The sequence below is a fragment of the Oncorhynchus gorbuscha genome, unplaced genomic scaffold, assembly GCF_021184085.1.
Source record: "Oncorhynchus gorbuscha isolate QuinsamMale2020 ecotype Even-year unplaced genomic scaffold, OgorEven_v1.0 Un_scaffold_1736, whole genome shotgun sequence".
Lineage (NCBI taxonomy): Eukaryota > Metazoa > Chordata > Actinopteri > Salmoniformes > Salmonidae > Oncorhynchus > Oncorhynchus gorbuscha.
This window is the reverse complement of record NW_025746428.1, coordinates 76,195-92,500: the sequence shown is the minus strand read 5'-3', so window position 1 is coordinate 92,500 and position 16,306 is coordinate 76,195. Positions and strand designations below refer to the sequence as shown.

General features: G+C 45.7%; 1 protein-coding gene across 1 annotated transcript in view; it reads right to left on the bottom strand.

The window, feature by feature from the left end:
- LOC124023953 (receptor-type tyrosine-protein phosphatase delta-like) overlaps positions 1–16,306 on the bottom strand; it is a gene marked incomplete at its 5' end in the record, with an annotated part of 88,432 nt that overhangs the window by 2,516 nt on the left and 69,610 nt on the right. Inside the window, 2 exons of the mRNA XM_046338118.1 lie at positions 6,804–6,927; positions 12,175–12,272. Of these exons, the coding sequence (XP_046194074.1) occupies positions 6,804–6,927; positions 12,175–12,272 (222 nt within the window). The remainder of the gene's footprint in view (positions 1–6,803; positions 6,928–12,174; positions 12,273–16,306) is intronic.

Here is a 16,306-nt window from a genome sequence, read left to right as displayed (position 1 = left end):
CTCAGCTGATAACCAGTTTGTATGGGAGGGGAGGGGATTGAGTCAACTATCTCAGCTGATAACCAGTTTGTATGGGAGGGGATTGTGTCAACTATCTCAGCTGATAACCAGTTTGTATGGGAGGGGATTGTGTCAACTATCTCAGCTGATAACCAGTTTGTATGGGAGGGGATTGTGTCAACTATCTCAGCTGATAACCAGTTTGTATAGGAGGGGATTGTGTCAACTATCTCAGCTGATAACCAGTTTGTATGGGAGGGGATTGTGTCAACTATCTCAGCTGATAACCAGTTTGTATGGGAGGGGATTGTGTCAACTATCTCAGCTGATAACCAGTTTGTATGGGAGGGGATTGTGTCAACTATCTCAGCTGATAACCAGTTTGTATGGGAGGGGATTGTGTCAACTATCTCAGCTGATAACCAGTTTGTATGGGAGGGGATTGTGTCAACTATCTCAGCTGATAACCAGTTTGTATGGGAGGGGATTGAGTCAACTATCTCAGCTGATAACCAGTTTGTATGGGAGGGGATTGAGTCAACTATCTCAGCTGATAACCAGTTTGTATGAGGGGATTGAGTCAACTATCTCAGCTGATAACCAGTTTGTATGGGAGGGAGGGCTGATAACCAGTTTGTAGTCAACTATCTCAGCTGATAACCAGTTTGTATGGGAGGGGATTGTGTCAACTATCTCAGCTGATAACCAGTTTGTATAGGGAGGGGATTGAGTCAACTATCTCAGCTGATAACCAGTTTGTATGGGAGGGGATTGTGTCAACTATCTCAGCTGATAACCAGTTTGTATAGGGAGGGGATTGAGTCAACTATCTCAGCTGATAACCAGTTTGTATGGGAGGGGATTGTGTCAACTATCTCAGCTGATAACCAGTTTGTATAGGAGGGGATTGAGTCAACTATCTCAGCTGATAACAGGGGTAGAATTGAGTCAGCTTGGATGAAAGGTGCCCAGATGATAACCAGTTTGTATGGGAGGGGATTGGTCAACTATCTCAGCTGATCCCAGTTGCTAATATTGTGTCAACTATCTCAGCTGATAACCAGTTAGTATTGGATCGGATTGTGTCAATATCTCAGCTGATAACCAGTTTGTATGGGACTGTTTGAATGATGTCTGTGAGGGGATAGTAAGGAGGATTGTGTCTATCTCAGCTGATAACCAGGGGGATTGTGTCAACTATCAGAACTCAGTTTGTATGGGAGGCAAAAATAACCAGTTTGAAAAGAAATCTCAAACAGGAAGGAGAGAAATCTGAGGTTGGGGACGATTTTCAACTATCTCAGCTGATAACCAGTTTGAATACACATCTGGGATAACCAGTTTGTATGGGAGGGGATTGTGTCACTATCTCAGGCTTCAACTATGATTGTCAACTATCTCAGCTGATAACCAGTTGAATGAGGCTTGTGTCAACTATCTCAGCTGATAACCAGGTTGTATGGGAGGGGATGAATGAGAGCTGATAACCAGTTTGTATGGGAGGGGAGTCAGGTATCTCAGCTGATAACCAGATGGGAGGGGATTGTCAACTATCTCAGCTGATAACCAGTTTGTATGGGAGGGGATTGTCACATGATCTCAGCTGATAACCAGTTTGTATGGGAGGGGATTGGCTTTTCTATAACCAGACAATGGAATTCCCAGTTGTATGAATGTTATATCTCAGAAGATTTATGATTGTGTCAAAAATAACCTTCTAAAGGATTGATTCTATCTCACTGATAACCAGTTGTGGTTGCTCAACTATCTCAGCTGATAACCAGTTTGTATGGGAGGGTCAACTATCTCAGCTGATTGTGTCAACTATCTCAGCTGATAACCAGTTTGTATGGGAGGGGATTGTGTCAACTATCTCAGCTGATAACCAGTTTGTATGGGTATGGGAGGGGATTGTGTTGTGCTTTGTATGGGAGGGGATCAACTATCTCAGCTGATAACCAGTTTGTATGGGAGGGGATTGTGTCAACTATCTCAGCTGATAACCAGTTTGTATGGGAGGGGATTGTGTCAACTATCTCAGCTGATAACCAGTTTGTATGGGAGGGGATTGTGTCAACTATCTCAGCTGATAACCAGTTTGTATGGGAGGGGATTGTGTCAACTATCTCAGCTGATAACCAGTTTGTATGGGAGGGGATTGAGTCAACTATCTCAGCTGATAACCAGTTTGTATGGGAGGGGATTGTGTCAGTCAACTATCTCAGCTGATAACCAGTTTGTATTGGGAGGGGATTGTGTCAACTATCTCAGCTGATAACCAGTTTGTATGGGAGGGGATTGTGTCAACTATCTCAGCTGATAACCAGTTTGTATGGGAGGGGATTGTGTCAACTATCTCAGCTGATAACCAGTTTGTATGGGAGGGGATTGTGTCAACTATCTCAGCTGATAACCAGTTTGTATGGGAGGGGATTGTGTGTCAACTATCTCAGCTGATAACCAGTTTGTATATCTCAGCTGGAGGGGATTGTGTCAACTATCTCAGCTGATAACCAGTTTGTATGGGAGGGGATTGAGTCAACTATCTCAGCTGATAACCAGTTTGTATGGGAGGGGATTGAGTCAACTATCTCAGCTGATAACCAGGTTGTATGGGAGGGGATTGTGTCTGTTTCATTCAGGATCAGTCATGTTCATCTGGGCCTTATGCCCATAATCCCCCAAATCACTGTGTGTCACACACACACACACACACACACACACACACACACACACACACACACACACACACACACACACACACACACACACACACACACACACACACACACACACACACACACACACACACACACACACACACACACACCCCTGACCTGATTCTAGTGAGTCACAAAGCTCTTGATGTATCATTTGAGGTCAGTTTATATAAACTACCAAACAGCCCTCCCTGGTACCAACACTATCAAATACACATCTACCATACAGCCCTCCCTGGTACCAACACTATCAAATACACATCTACCATACAGCCCTCCCTGGTACCAACACTATCAAATACACATCTACCATACAGCCCTCCCTGGTACCAACACTATCAAATACACATCTACCATACAGCCCTCCCTGGTACCAACACTATCAAATACACATCTACCATACAGCCCTCCCTGGTACCGACACTATCAAATACACATCTACCATACAGCCCTCCCTGGTACCAACCCTATCAAATACACATCTACCATACAGCCCTCCCTGGTACCAACACTATCAAATACACATCTACCATACAGCCCTCCCTGGTACCAACACTATCAAATACACATCTACCATACAGCCCTCCCTGGTACCAACACTATCAAATACACATCTACCATACAGCCCTCCCTGGTACCAACACTATCAAATACACATCTACCATACAGCCCTCCCTGGTACCAACACTATCAAATACACATCTACCATACAGCCCTCCCTGGTACCAACACTATCAAATACACATCTACCATACAGCCCTCCCTGGTACCAACACTATCAAATACACATCTACCATACAGCCCTCCCTGGTACCAACACTATCAAATACACATCTACCATACAGCCCTCCCTGGTACCAACACTATCAAATACACATCTACCATACAGCCCTCCCTGGTAACAACACTATCAAATACACATCTACCATACAGCCCTCCCTGGTACCAACACTATCAAATACACATCTACCATACAGCCCTCCCTGGTACCAACACTATCAAATACACATCTACCATACAGCCCTCCCTGGTACCAACACTATCAAATACACATCTACCATACAGCCCTCCTATTCCCTATATAGTGAACTACTAGTGACCAGGGCCCTATTCCCTATATAGTGAACTACTAGTGACCAGGGCCCTATTCCCTATATAGTGAACTACTAGTGACCAGAGCCCTATTCCCTATATAGTGAACTACTATAGACCAGAGCCCTATTCCCTATATAGTGAACTACTAGTGACCAGAGCCCTATTCCCTATATAGTGATATACTATAGACCAGAGCCATATTCCCTATATAGTGAACTACTAGTGACCAGGGCCCTATTCCCTATATAGTGAACTACTAGTGACCAGAGCCCTATTCCCTATATAGTGAATTACTAGTGACCAGAGCCCTATTCCCTATATAGTGAACTACTAGTGACCAGAGCCCTATTCCCTATATAGTGAACTACTAGTGACCAGGGCCCTATTCCCTATATAGTGAACTACTAGTGACCAGAGCCCTATTCCCTATATAGTGGTACTACTATAGACCAGAGACCTATTCCCTATATAGTGAACTACTAGTGACCAGGGCCCTATTCCCTATATAGTGAACTACTAGTGACCAGAGCCCTATTCCCTATATAGTGGTACTACTATAGACCAGAGCCCTATTCCCTATATAGTGAACTACTAGTGACCAGGGCCCTATTCCCTATATAGTGAACTACTAGTGACCAGAGCCCTATTCCCTATATAGTGAACTACTAGTGACCAGAGCCCTATTCCCTATATAGTGAACTACTAGTGACTAGAGCCCTATTCTCTATGTAGGGACACTCACTCACTCACTCACTCACTCACTCACTCACTCACTCACTCACTCACTCACTCACTCACTCACTCACTCACTCACTCACTCACTCACTCACTCACACACACACACACACACACACACACACACACACACACACACACACACACACACACACACACACACACACACACACACACACACACACACACACACACACACACACACACACACACACACACACACACACACACACACACACACAGTATGCTAGTTCAACATGTGAAGTAACATTAACAGCAGGTAGAAGCAGTATATGTTCATCCACAGTCAGTCTCTCTAACCAGCAGCCTGCCTCTAGGCTATGATGTGTGTGTGTGATGTGTGTGTGTGTGTGTATAACTTGATAGGAGTAACAGAGAGTAATGATCTGTGCAGCTTAGTTGAAAACAGAGCTGAGATGAGTTCCCATCTCTCAGTGGCTCTGCAGGCTTGGCAGAGTCTGTGTGTGTGTGTGACTCGCAGGCCTGACAGACAAACAGAGAAGAGAGCTTCAGGACCCAGGAGGTGGAGGGGCTGCTCTCATACATGCTCTGCCCAGATAAGAGTAATCTGTCTGGGCTTTGCCACCCACGATTTCTCTCTCTCTCTCTCTCTCTCTCTCTCTCTCTCTCTCTCTCTCTCTCTCTCTCTCTCTCTCTCTCTCTCTCTCTCTCTCTCTCTCTCTCTCTCTCTCTCTCTCTCTCTCTCTCTCTCTCTCTCTCTCTCTCTCTCTCTCTCTCTCTCTCTCTCTCTCTCTCTCTCTCTCTCTCTCTCTCAATTCAATTCAATTCAAGGGCTTTATTGGCACGGGAAACAAAAAAACAGCAAACACTCACTGTACTGTAAGTCACTTTAGAAAAATGCTTCTGCTCAGTGGTAATATCATATTAAGACAGCGAAGGAACTTTTAGACTGGCCGTGTGTGTGTGTGTGTGTGTGTGTGTGTCTATCCCTCGATGCTGGACAGTAGAACCCTGGAGTGGTCGTAGACGATGACGTTAGCGTGTATGTGTGTGTGTGTGTGTGTGGTTGTGTGTGTGTGTGACTGCCAACTTACCCTCGATGCTGGACAGTAGAACCCTGGAGTGGTCGTAGGCGATGACGTTAGCGTGTATGTGTGTGTGTGTGTGTGTGTTGTGTGTGTGTGTGACTGCCAACTTACCCTCGATGCTGGACAGTAGAACCCTGGAGTGGTCGTAGGCGATGACGTTAGCGTGTATGTGTGTGTGTGTGTGTGTGTGTGTGTGTGTGTGTGTGTGACTGCCAACTTACCCTCGATGCTGGACAGTAGAACCCTGGAGTGGTCGTAGGCGATGACGTTAGCGTGTATGTGTGTGTGTGTGTGTGTGTGTGTGTGTGTGTGTGTGTGTGTGTGTGTGTGTGTGTGTGTGTGTGACTGCCAACTTACCCTCGATGCTGGACAGTAGAACCCTGGAGTGGTCGTAGGCGATGACGTTAGCGTGTATGTGTGTGTGTGTGTGTGTGTGTGTGTGTGACTGCCAACTTACCCTCGATGCTGGACAGTAGAACCCTGGAGTGGTCGTAGGCGATGACGTTAGCGTGTATGTGTGTGTGTGTGTGTGTGTGTGTGTGTGTGTGTGTGTGTGTGTGTGTGTGTGTGTGTGTGTGTGTGTGTGTGTGTGTGTGTGTGTGTGTGTGTGTGTGTGTGTGTGTGTGTGTGTGACTGCCAACTTACCCTCGATGCTGGACAGTAGAACCCTGGAGTGGTCGTAGGCGATGACGTTAGCGTGTGTGTGTGTGTGTGTGTGTGTGTGTGTGTGTGTGTGTGTATGTGTGTGTGTGTGTGTATGTGTGTGTGTGTGACTGCCAACTTACCCTCGATGCTGGACAGTAGAACCCTGGAGTGGTCGTAGGCGATGACGTTAGCGTGTGTGTGTGTGTGTGTGTGTGTGTGTGTGTGTGTGACTGCCAACTTACCCTCGATGCTGGACAGTAGAACCCTGGAGTGGTCGTAGGCGATGACGTTAGCGTGTATGTGTGTGTGTGTGTGTGTGACTGCCAACTTACCCTCGATGCTGGACAGTAGAACCCTGGAGTGGTCGTAGGCGATGACGTTAGCGTGTATGTGTGTGTGTGTGTGTGTGTGTGTGTGTGTGTGTGTGTGTGTGTGTGTGTGTGTGTGTGTGTGTGTGTGTGTGTGTGTGTGTGTGTGTGTGTGTGTGTGTGTGTGTGTGTGTGTGTGTGTGTGTGTGTGTGTGTGAATGCCAACTTACCCTCGATGCTGGACAGTAGAACCCTGGAGTGGTCGTAGGCGATGACGTTAGCATAGCGGTTCTTTGGCTTGTTGACCTCCAGGTTAGACTGCTCCCAGGTGAACTGTTGTCCGGGGTCAATGGACTACAACACAGAGGTCAGAGGTTAGGGTTAGAATGCTCCGAGGTGAATTTCTATCCGGGGTCAACGGACCACAACACAGAGGTCAGAGGTTAGGGTTAGAATGCTCCGAGGTGAATTTCTATCCGGGGTCAACGGACCACAACACAGAGGTCAGAGGTTAGAGGTCAGGATTAGAATGCTTCACGGTGAACTGCTGGCCGGCGTCAACAGATTACAACACAGAGGTTAGAGGTCAGAGGTCAGGATTAGAATGCTCCCAGGTGTACTGCTGGACAGAGGTCAATGGACTATAACACAGTTGTCAAAGGGTAATAAGTGTTAGTAAGGGTTGGAACCGGTTCAGGGAACAGAACAGAAAACCTGGAGATAACTCAATTATTTAAGTAACAGAACCCAAACCGAAAACAAAAGTGATCTATACTGTTCCCGGAACAGAACCGTTATTTTAAAAGCATGTTCCTGACACTGTTTTTTTCCCAGTCCAGTCTCACAAAATTCGCAACAAAGCGCCAATGCAAAGCCCTCACGTTACAAGTGGAATTCAGAAATGATGGGGGGATGTTTAATTAGAGAAAAATGGATCTACTTTTTATTGCTAGTTTATTATACTGTAGTTTTATCACTTTTCACATTGGATTTATTAACTACGCAAATCAGATCAAACTTTATTTTGTGACGGCCCTGAATTTTTCTGAACCGTCTCAGTGCAGCTCCTTCCAATAGGGCGCTTTCCCTTTAATTCCCTATTAAATAGCCAGCATCAGCTGCGCGAAAGGGGTTGTGATGGAGACGTGACTGAGGATGTGTTCAACCCTCAGTTCCCGAAGCTTCTCTATTCCGTTGTTTTGTTGCCTTTAAACGTGTGTTTTGTAGCCTAATAGAGTTTACCCAGGATAGGATCCACTCTTTGCGTCCATGGACTACACCTCTCCGTCCGTGGACTACACCTCTCCGTCCGTGGACTACACCTCTCCGTCCGTGGACTACACCTCTCCGTCCCTGGACTACACCTCTCCGTCCGTGGACTACACCTCTCCGTCCCTGGACTACACCTCTCCGTCCGTGGACTACACCTCTCCGTCCGTGGACTACACCTCTCCGTCCGTGGACTACACCTCTTTGTCCGTGGACTACACCTCTCCGTCCCTGGACTACACCTCTCCGTCCGTGGACTACACCTCTCCGTCCCTGGACTACACCTCTCCGTCCGTGGACTACACCTCTCCGTCCGTGGACTACACCTCTCCGTCCCTGGACTACACCTCTCCGTCCCTGGACTACACCTCTCCGTCCGTGGACTACACCTCTCCGTCCGTGGACTACACCTCTCCGTCCGTGGACTACACCTCTCCGTCCCTGGACTACACCTCTCCGTCCGTGGACTACACCTCTCCGTCCGTGGACTACACCTCTCCGTCCCTGGACTACACCTCTCCGTCCGTGGACTACACCTCTCCGTCCGTGGACTACACCTCTCCGTCCCTGGACTACACCTCTCCGTCCGTGGACTACACCTCTCCGTCCGTGGACTCCGTCCGTGGACACCTCTCCGTCCGTGGACTACACCTCTCCGTCCGTGGACTACACCTCTCCGTCCCTGGACTACACCTCTCCGTCCCTGGACTACACCTCTCCGTCCCTGGACTACACCTCTCCGTCCCTGGACTACACCTCTCCGTCCGTGGACTACACCTCTCCGTCCGTGGACTACACCTCTCCGTCCGTGGACTACACCTCTCCGTCCGTGGACTACACCTCTCCGTCCGTGGACTACACCTCTCCGTCCGTGGACTACACCTCTCCGTCCCTGGACTACACCTCTCCGTCCGTGGACTACACCTCTCCGTCCGTGGACTACACCTCTCCGTCCCTGGACTACACCTCTCTGTTCTTCGTGGCCTTACTCCACTGGAGATCTATTGGCGGATTGGATTGTCTGACTGACCGACTGACCACCACCTTTTTGTATACGGTATTTCATTGGTTTTGATGTGATGTATACTGTGATTTATGTGGTTAGTTGTAGTTGAGGACTTAGTAAGAGTTGATAAGCTTTAAAGTTCTGTGGCAAAATTAGTGTTATATTGATTGTATGTTTAATACTGGGTTTACGCTACACGGAATGAACGGACAAACATTGAGTGACAAAAGTCACTTGAGTTCACTGAACTCCTTTACCGGGCTGGACTCTTTTTAGGCCCGAGGTACAGGACCTAACATAACAACAAGTGTAGAACCTTACCGTGAAATGCTTTTACTGACAAGATCTTAACTAACAGAAGAAGAAAGACTCAAGAAGAGTTAAGAAAATATTTACCAAACAAACTAAAAGTTAAAAAATAATAATTAGTAACGTTTAACACAATAACATAACAATAATGAGGCCATATACAGGGGTTACCGGTATCGAGTCAGTGTGCGGGGTTACAGGTTAGAGGTCAAGCTCGTTAGCTAGCTAGCGGTAGCTGTCATCCAACATTATGTCAACTCGGAAGGTCAAACACATTTAAAGTTCCTCGATAGAAGCCGCTCCTCCGTAGGTTAAATTCAGCGGGGACCTCATTCAGATGACGCACGTTATAACAAGATGCCCAGAGCCTCTTCCTCCATTCTGTCTCTCTCTCCTCAACCTCAACATGCCCAGGGCCTCATCCTCCATTCTGTCTCTCCTCAACCTCAACATGCCCAGAGCCTCTTCCTCCATTCTGTCTCTCCTCAACCTCAACATGCCCAGAGCCTCTTCCTTCATTCTGTCTCTCCTCAACCTCAACATGCCCAGAGCCTCTTCCTCCATTCTGTCTCTCCTCAACCTCAACATGCCCAGAGCCTCTTCCTCCATTCTGTCTCTCCTCAACCTCAACATGCCCAGAGCCTCTTCCTCCATTCTGTCTCTCCTCAACCTCAACATGCCCAGAGCCTCTTCCTCCATTCTGTCTCTCTCTCCTCAACCTCAACATGCCCAGAGCCTCTTCCTCCATTCTGTCTCTCCTCAACCTCAACATGCCCAGAGCCTCTTCCTCCATTCTGTCTCTCCTCAACCTCAACATGCCCAGAGCCTCTTCCTCCATTCTCTCTCTCCTCAACCTCAACATGCCCAGAGCCTCTTCCTCCATTCTGTCTCTCCTCAACCTCAACATGCCCAGAGCCTCTTCCTCCATTCTGTCTCTCTCTCCTCAACCTCAACATGCCCAGAGCCTCTTCCTCCATTCTCTCTCTCCTCAACCTCAACATGCCCAGAGCCTCTTCCTCCATTCTGTCTCTCCTCAACCTCAACATGCCCAGAGCCTCTTCCTCCATTCTGTCTCTCCTCAACCTCAACATGCCCAGGGCCTCTTCCTCCATTCTCTCTCTCCTCAACCTCAACATGCCCAGAGCCTCTTCCTCCATTCTGTCTCTCTGTCCTCAACCTCAAAGGTCATGTTCCCAGACTGTCCTATCATTTATGTTTGACCCCTCTGTCCTATTCTCTCTCTCTCTCAACCTCTGTCATGTCCTCTGTCTGTCTCTGCCTCATCCTCCATTCTGTCTCTCCTCAACCTCAACATGCCTAAGAGCCTCTTCCTCCATTCTGTCTCTCTCTCAACCTCAACATGCCCAGGGCCTCATCCTCCATTCTGTCTCTCCTCAACTTCCATCTCTCTGTCTTCTGTCTCTCTTGTTCTTCTACCCCCCCCCCTTCCTCCATCCTATCTCTTTGTCTCCCTCAGAGCTCCATCTATATCCAGCATCACCCTATTTTTTCTCTTTTTGACTGTCCTAGCGGAATGATGTCATTTCTAAGTGTCTGAGAATTCTGATGTTCCCATTCTGTCCTAAGTTCCTATCCAACTGCTGTCTGTCTGAGATACTCTCTATCTCTTCTCTATCCAGATAAAAACCACTCTCTTCTCTCTGTCTGTCTCTCTCCTCTCTCTCTGTATCTGTCTCTGTCTCTCTCTCTCTCTCTCTCTGTCTCTGTCTCTCTCTCCCTCTCTGTCTCTGTCTCTTTGTCTCTCTCTCTCTCTCTCTGTCTCTGTCTTTGTCTCTCTCTCTCTCTCTGTCTCTGTCTCTGTCTCTCTCTCTCTGTCTGTCTTTGTCTCTCTCTGTCTCTCTGTATCTGTCTTTGTCTCTCTCTCTCTCTCTCTCTCTCTGTATCTGTCTTTGTCTCTCTCTCTCTCTCCACCTTCTCTCTCTCTCTCCCCTCTCTCTGTATCTGTCTTTGTCTCTCTCTCCTCTCTCTCTGTCTCTGTCTTTGTCTCTCTCTCTCTCTCTCTCTCTCTGTATCTGTCTTTGTCTCTCCCTCCTCTCTCTCTGTATCTGTCTTTGTCTCTGTCTCTCTCTCTCTCTCTGTCTCTGTCTCTGTCTTTGTCTCTCTCTCTCTCTCTGTCTCTGTCTTTGTCTCTCTCCCTCTCTCTCTCTGTCTTTGTCTCTCTCCCTCTCTCTCTCTGTATCTGTCTTTGTCTCTCTCTCTCTCTCTCTGTATCTGTCTTTGTCTCTCTCCCTCTCTCTCTGTCTTTGTCTCTCTCCCTTCTTCTCCTCTGTATCTGTCTCTCTCCTCTCTCCCTCTCTCTCTGTATCTGTCTTTGTCTCTCTCCCTCCCTCTCTCTGTATCTGTCTTTGTCTCTCTCTCTCTCTCTCTCTCTGTATCTCCCTTTGTCTCTCTCCCTCTCTCTCTCTCTGTATCTGTCTTTGTCTCTCTCCCCTCTCTCTCCCTTTCTCACTCTCTCTCTCCCGCTCTCTCTCTGTCTTTTCTCTCTCTCTCCCCCCCCTCTCTCCCTCTCTCTCCCCTCACTCTCTCTCTCTCCTCTCTCTCTGTCTTTGTCTCTCTCTCCATCTCCCTCTCTCTCCATCTCCCTCTATCTCTCTGTCTTTGTCCTAACACTGATAACCATCAGTCTGTAAGCAGTATCACTTTGAGACAGGAGACATGAGAGGAGGATCCCCCTACATTTAAACCCTGTTACCTCTGTCAAAAGATAAGACATAAATCAGGTGTGTGTATCACTTTGAGACAGGAGACATGAGTGGAGTGATTGTGTTTAAACCCTGTTACCTCTGTCAAAAGATAAGACATAAACAGGTGTGTGTGTGTGTGTGTGTGTGTGTGTGTGTGTGTGTGTGTGTGTGTGTGTGTGTGTGTGTGTGTGTGTGTGTGTTGCATCTGGCTCGCTAGAGGTTTCAGCATTAATATGAATTGCATAATGAAACCAGAATAATTGGAGTGAAACTGTCTCCTTCAAAAGAAACTCACACACACGGCTACCATACCTCATACTCCTGAGAGAACTTCAGGTTGTCGTTGGCTTTCAGGCGTTCTAGATGATCAGCGAGCTCAGAAATGGGGACAGGTGGGTGACTGGTCATGCCTGACAGAGATACAGAGAGAGACAGAGAGAGAGAGAGACAGAGAGAGAGATAGAGAGAGAGATAGAGAGAGAGAGACAGACAGAGAGAGACAGAGAGAGACAGAGAGAGGCAGAGAGAGAGTGAGACAGAGAGAGACAGACAGAGAGAGAGAGACAGAGAGACAGAGAGAGAGACAGAGAGAGAGTGAGACAGAGAGAGACAGACAGAGAGAGAGAGACAGAGAGAGAGACACAGAGAGAGAGACACAAAAAATATATATTATTATTTGATTGATGTAAGACTATCAGAATAACAAAGTAGTTTCCCCGAAGTTGTCCATAGACACTGATCTTAAGTCAGTTTTTCATTGTTTCGCCTAATGCTTCAGGTTAGGATCTGTTCCTAGATCTGTACCTAAGGGCAACTTCAACCCAGAGCCAGTTAGAGAAGGTTAGTGTTAGATGTGTGGGTCTCAGAGCCATATAAGAGCAGAGTAGAGTTCTGTTGATGAAGAGTAGTGGTCTGTTGATAAAGAGTAGAGTTCTGTTGATGAAGAGTAGTGGTCTGTTGATGAAGAGTAGTGGTCTGTTGATGAAGAGTAGTGGTCTGTTCATGAAGAGTAGTGTTGATGAAGAGTAGTGGTGATGAAGAGTAGTGGTGATGAAGAGTAGTGGTGATGAAGAGTAGTGGTCTGTTGATGAAGAGTAGTGGTCTGTTGATGAAGAGTAGTGGTCTGTTGATGAAGAGTAGTGTTCTGTTCATGAAGAGTAGTGTTGATGAAGAGTAGTGTTGATGAAGAGTAGTGGTCTGTTGATGAAGAGTAGTGTTCATGAAGAGTAGTGTTGATGAAGAGTAGTGTTGATGAAGAGTAGTGGTGATGAAGAGTAGTGGTGATGAAGAGTAGTGTTGAAGAGTAGTGGTGATGTTGATGAAGAGTAGTGGTCTGTTGATGAAGAGTAGTGTTCTGTTCATGAAGAGTAGTGTTGATGAAGAGTAGTGGTGATGAAGAGTAGTGGTGATGAAGAGTAGTGGTCTGTTGATGAAGAGTAGTGTTCTGTTCATGAAGAGTAGTGTTGATGAAGAGTAGTGGTTGATGAAGAGTAGTGGTGATGAAGAGTAGTGGTCTGTTGATGAAGAGTAGTGTTCTGTTCATGAAGAGTAGTGTTGATGAAGAGTAGTGGTGATGAAGAGTAGTGTTCTGTTCATGAAGAGTAGTGGTGATGAAGAGTAGTGGTGATGAAGGGTAGTGGTGATGAAGAGTAGTGGTCTGTTGATGAAGAGTAGTGGTCTGTTGATGAAGAGTAGTGGTCTGTTGATGAAGAGTAGTGGTCTGTTGATGAAGAGTAGTGGTGATGAAGAGTAGTGGTCTGTTGATGAAGAGTAGTGTTCTGTTGATGAAGAGTAGTGGTCTGTTGATGAAGAGTAGTGGTCTGTTGATAAAGAGTAGTGATCTGTTGATGAAGAGTAGTGGTCTGTTGATGAAGAGTAGTGTTCTGTTGATGAAGAGTAGTGGTCTGTTGATGAAGAGTAGTGGTGATGAAGAGTAGTGGTCTGTTGATGAAGAGTAGTGTTCTGTTGATGAAGAGTAGTGTTCTGTTGATAAAGAGTAGTGTTCTGTTGATAAAGAGTAGTGTTCTGTTGATGAAGAGTAGTGTTCTGTTGATGAAAAGTAGTGTTCTGTTGATGAAGAGTAGTGTTCTGTTGATGAAGAGTAGTGTTCTGTTGATGAAGAGTAGTGTTCTGTTGATGAAGAGTAGTGTTCTGTTGATAAAGAGTAGTGGTCTGTTGATGAAGAGTAGTGTTCTGTTCATGAAGAGTAGTGGTGATGAAGAGTAGTGTCTGTTGATGAAGAGTAGTGTTCTGTTGATGAAGAGTAGTGGTCTGTTCATGAAGAGTAGTGGTGATGAAGAGTAGCGGTGATGAAGAGTAGCGGTGATGAAGAGTAGTGGTGATGAAGAGGAGTGTTGATACTGAAGACATCTTGTCCAGCAGATCTTTTCAAGGCAACAGCCTCACACGGGGCCTGGAGTCTTTCCTGGGCCCGCCATCCCGGTAGCAACGGAACTTACGTTTCGGAGTGTTTTAACGATGCACCGTTCCTACAACGGCCGAAGAACTTGTGTGCGTTTCCCAAAAACACTACCGAGGGGAGAACTTTCACTAAGTGCATTTTTTGGCCCACGTGTCGATCGATATTCATGGAAAGGCAGCGCTGATCTCGGGTCAGCTTTCTCCATTCACATCTGACCTTTTAACTATAATTATACCACAGTGCTGACGACAGATCAGCTCCTAAAGAGATATTATCACCTATAGGCTATAGGCTACAAATATTGAGGCAGATTATATTGCTGAGGATGAGGCCCTAGCATACCCTATAATAATATACTAAATCACAGATTATATTGCTGAGGTTGAGGCCCTAGCCTACCCTATAATAATATACTAAATCACAGATTATATTGCTGAGGTTGAGGCCCTAGCCTACCCTATAATAATATACTAAATCACAGATTATATTGCTGAGGATGAGGCCCTAGCATACCCTATAATAATATACTAAATCACAGATTATATTGCTGAGGATGAGGCCCTAGCCTACCCTATAATAATATACTAAATCACAGATTATATTGCTGAGGATGAGGCCCTAGCCTACCCTATAATAATATACTAAATCACAGATTATATTGCTGAGGATGAGGCCCTAGTTTACCCTATAATAACATACTAAATCACAGATTATATTGCTGAGGATGAGGCCCTAGCCTACCCTATATTGCTGAGGATGAGGCCCTAGCCTACTAAATCACTAAATCACAGATTATATAATGAGGCCCTAGCCTACTAAATAATATACTAAATCAGATTATATTGCTGAGGATGAGGCCCTAGCCTACCCTATAATAATATACTAAATCACAGATTATATTGCTGAGGATGAGGCCCTAGCCTACCCTATAATAATATACTAAATCACAGATTATATTGCTGAGGATGAGGCCCTAGCCTACCCTATAATAATATACTAAATCACAGATTATATTGCTGAGGATGAGGCCCTACTAAATCACAGATTATATTGCTGAGGATGAGGCCCTAGCCTACCCTATAATAATATACTAAATCACAGATTATATTGCTGAGGATGAGGCCCTAGCCTACCCTATAATAATATACTAAATACTAAATCACAGATTATATTGCTGAGGATGAGGCCCTAGCCTACCCTATAATAACATACTAAATCACAGATTATATTGCTGAGGATGAGGCCCTAGCCTACCCTATAATAACATACTAAATCACAGATTATATTGCTGAGATTATATTGAGTATGAGGCCCTAGCCTACCCTATAATAATATACTAAATCACAGATTATATTGCTGAGGATGAGGCCCTAGCCTACCCTATAATAATATACTAAATCACAGATTATATTGCTGAGGATGAGGCCCTAGCCTACCCTATAATAATATACTAAATCACAGATTATATTGTTGAGGATGAGGCCCTAGCCTATAATAATAAACTAGATCACAGATTATATTGCTGAGGATGAGGCCCTAGCCTACTATAATAATATACTAAATCACAGATTATTATGCTGAGTATGAGGCCCTACCCTACCCTATAATAATATACTAAATCACAGATTATATTGCTGAGGATGAGGCCCTAGTCTACCCTATAATAATATACTAAATCACAGATTAAATTGCTGAGGATGAGGCCCTAGCCTACCCTATAATAATATACTAAATCACAGATTATATTGCTGAGGATGAGGCCCTAGCCTACCCTATAATAACATACTAAATCACAGATTATATTGCTGAGGATGAGGCCCTAGCCTACCCTATAATAACATACTAAATCACAGATTATATTGCTGAGGATGAGGCCCTAGCCTACCCTATAATAACATACTAAATCACAGATTATATTGCTGAGGATGAGGCCCTAGCCTACCCTATAATAACATACTAAATCACAGATTATATTGCTGAGGATGAGGCCCTAGTCTACCCTATAATAACATACTAAATCAC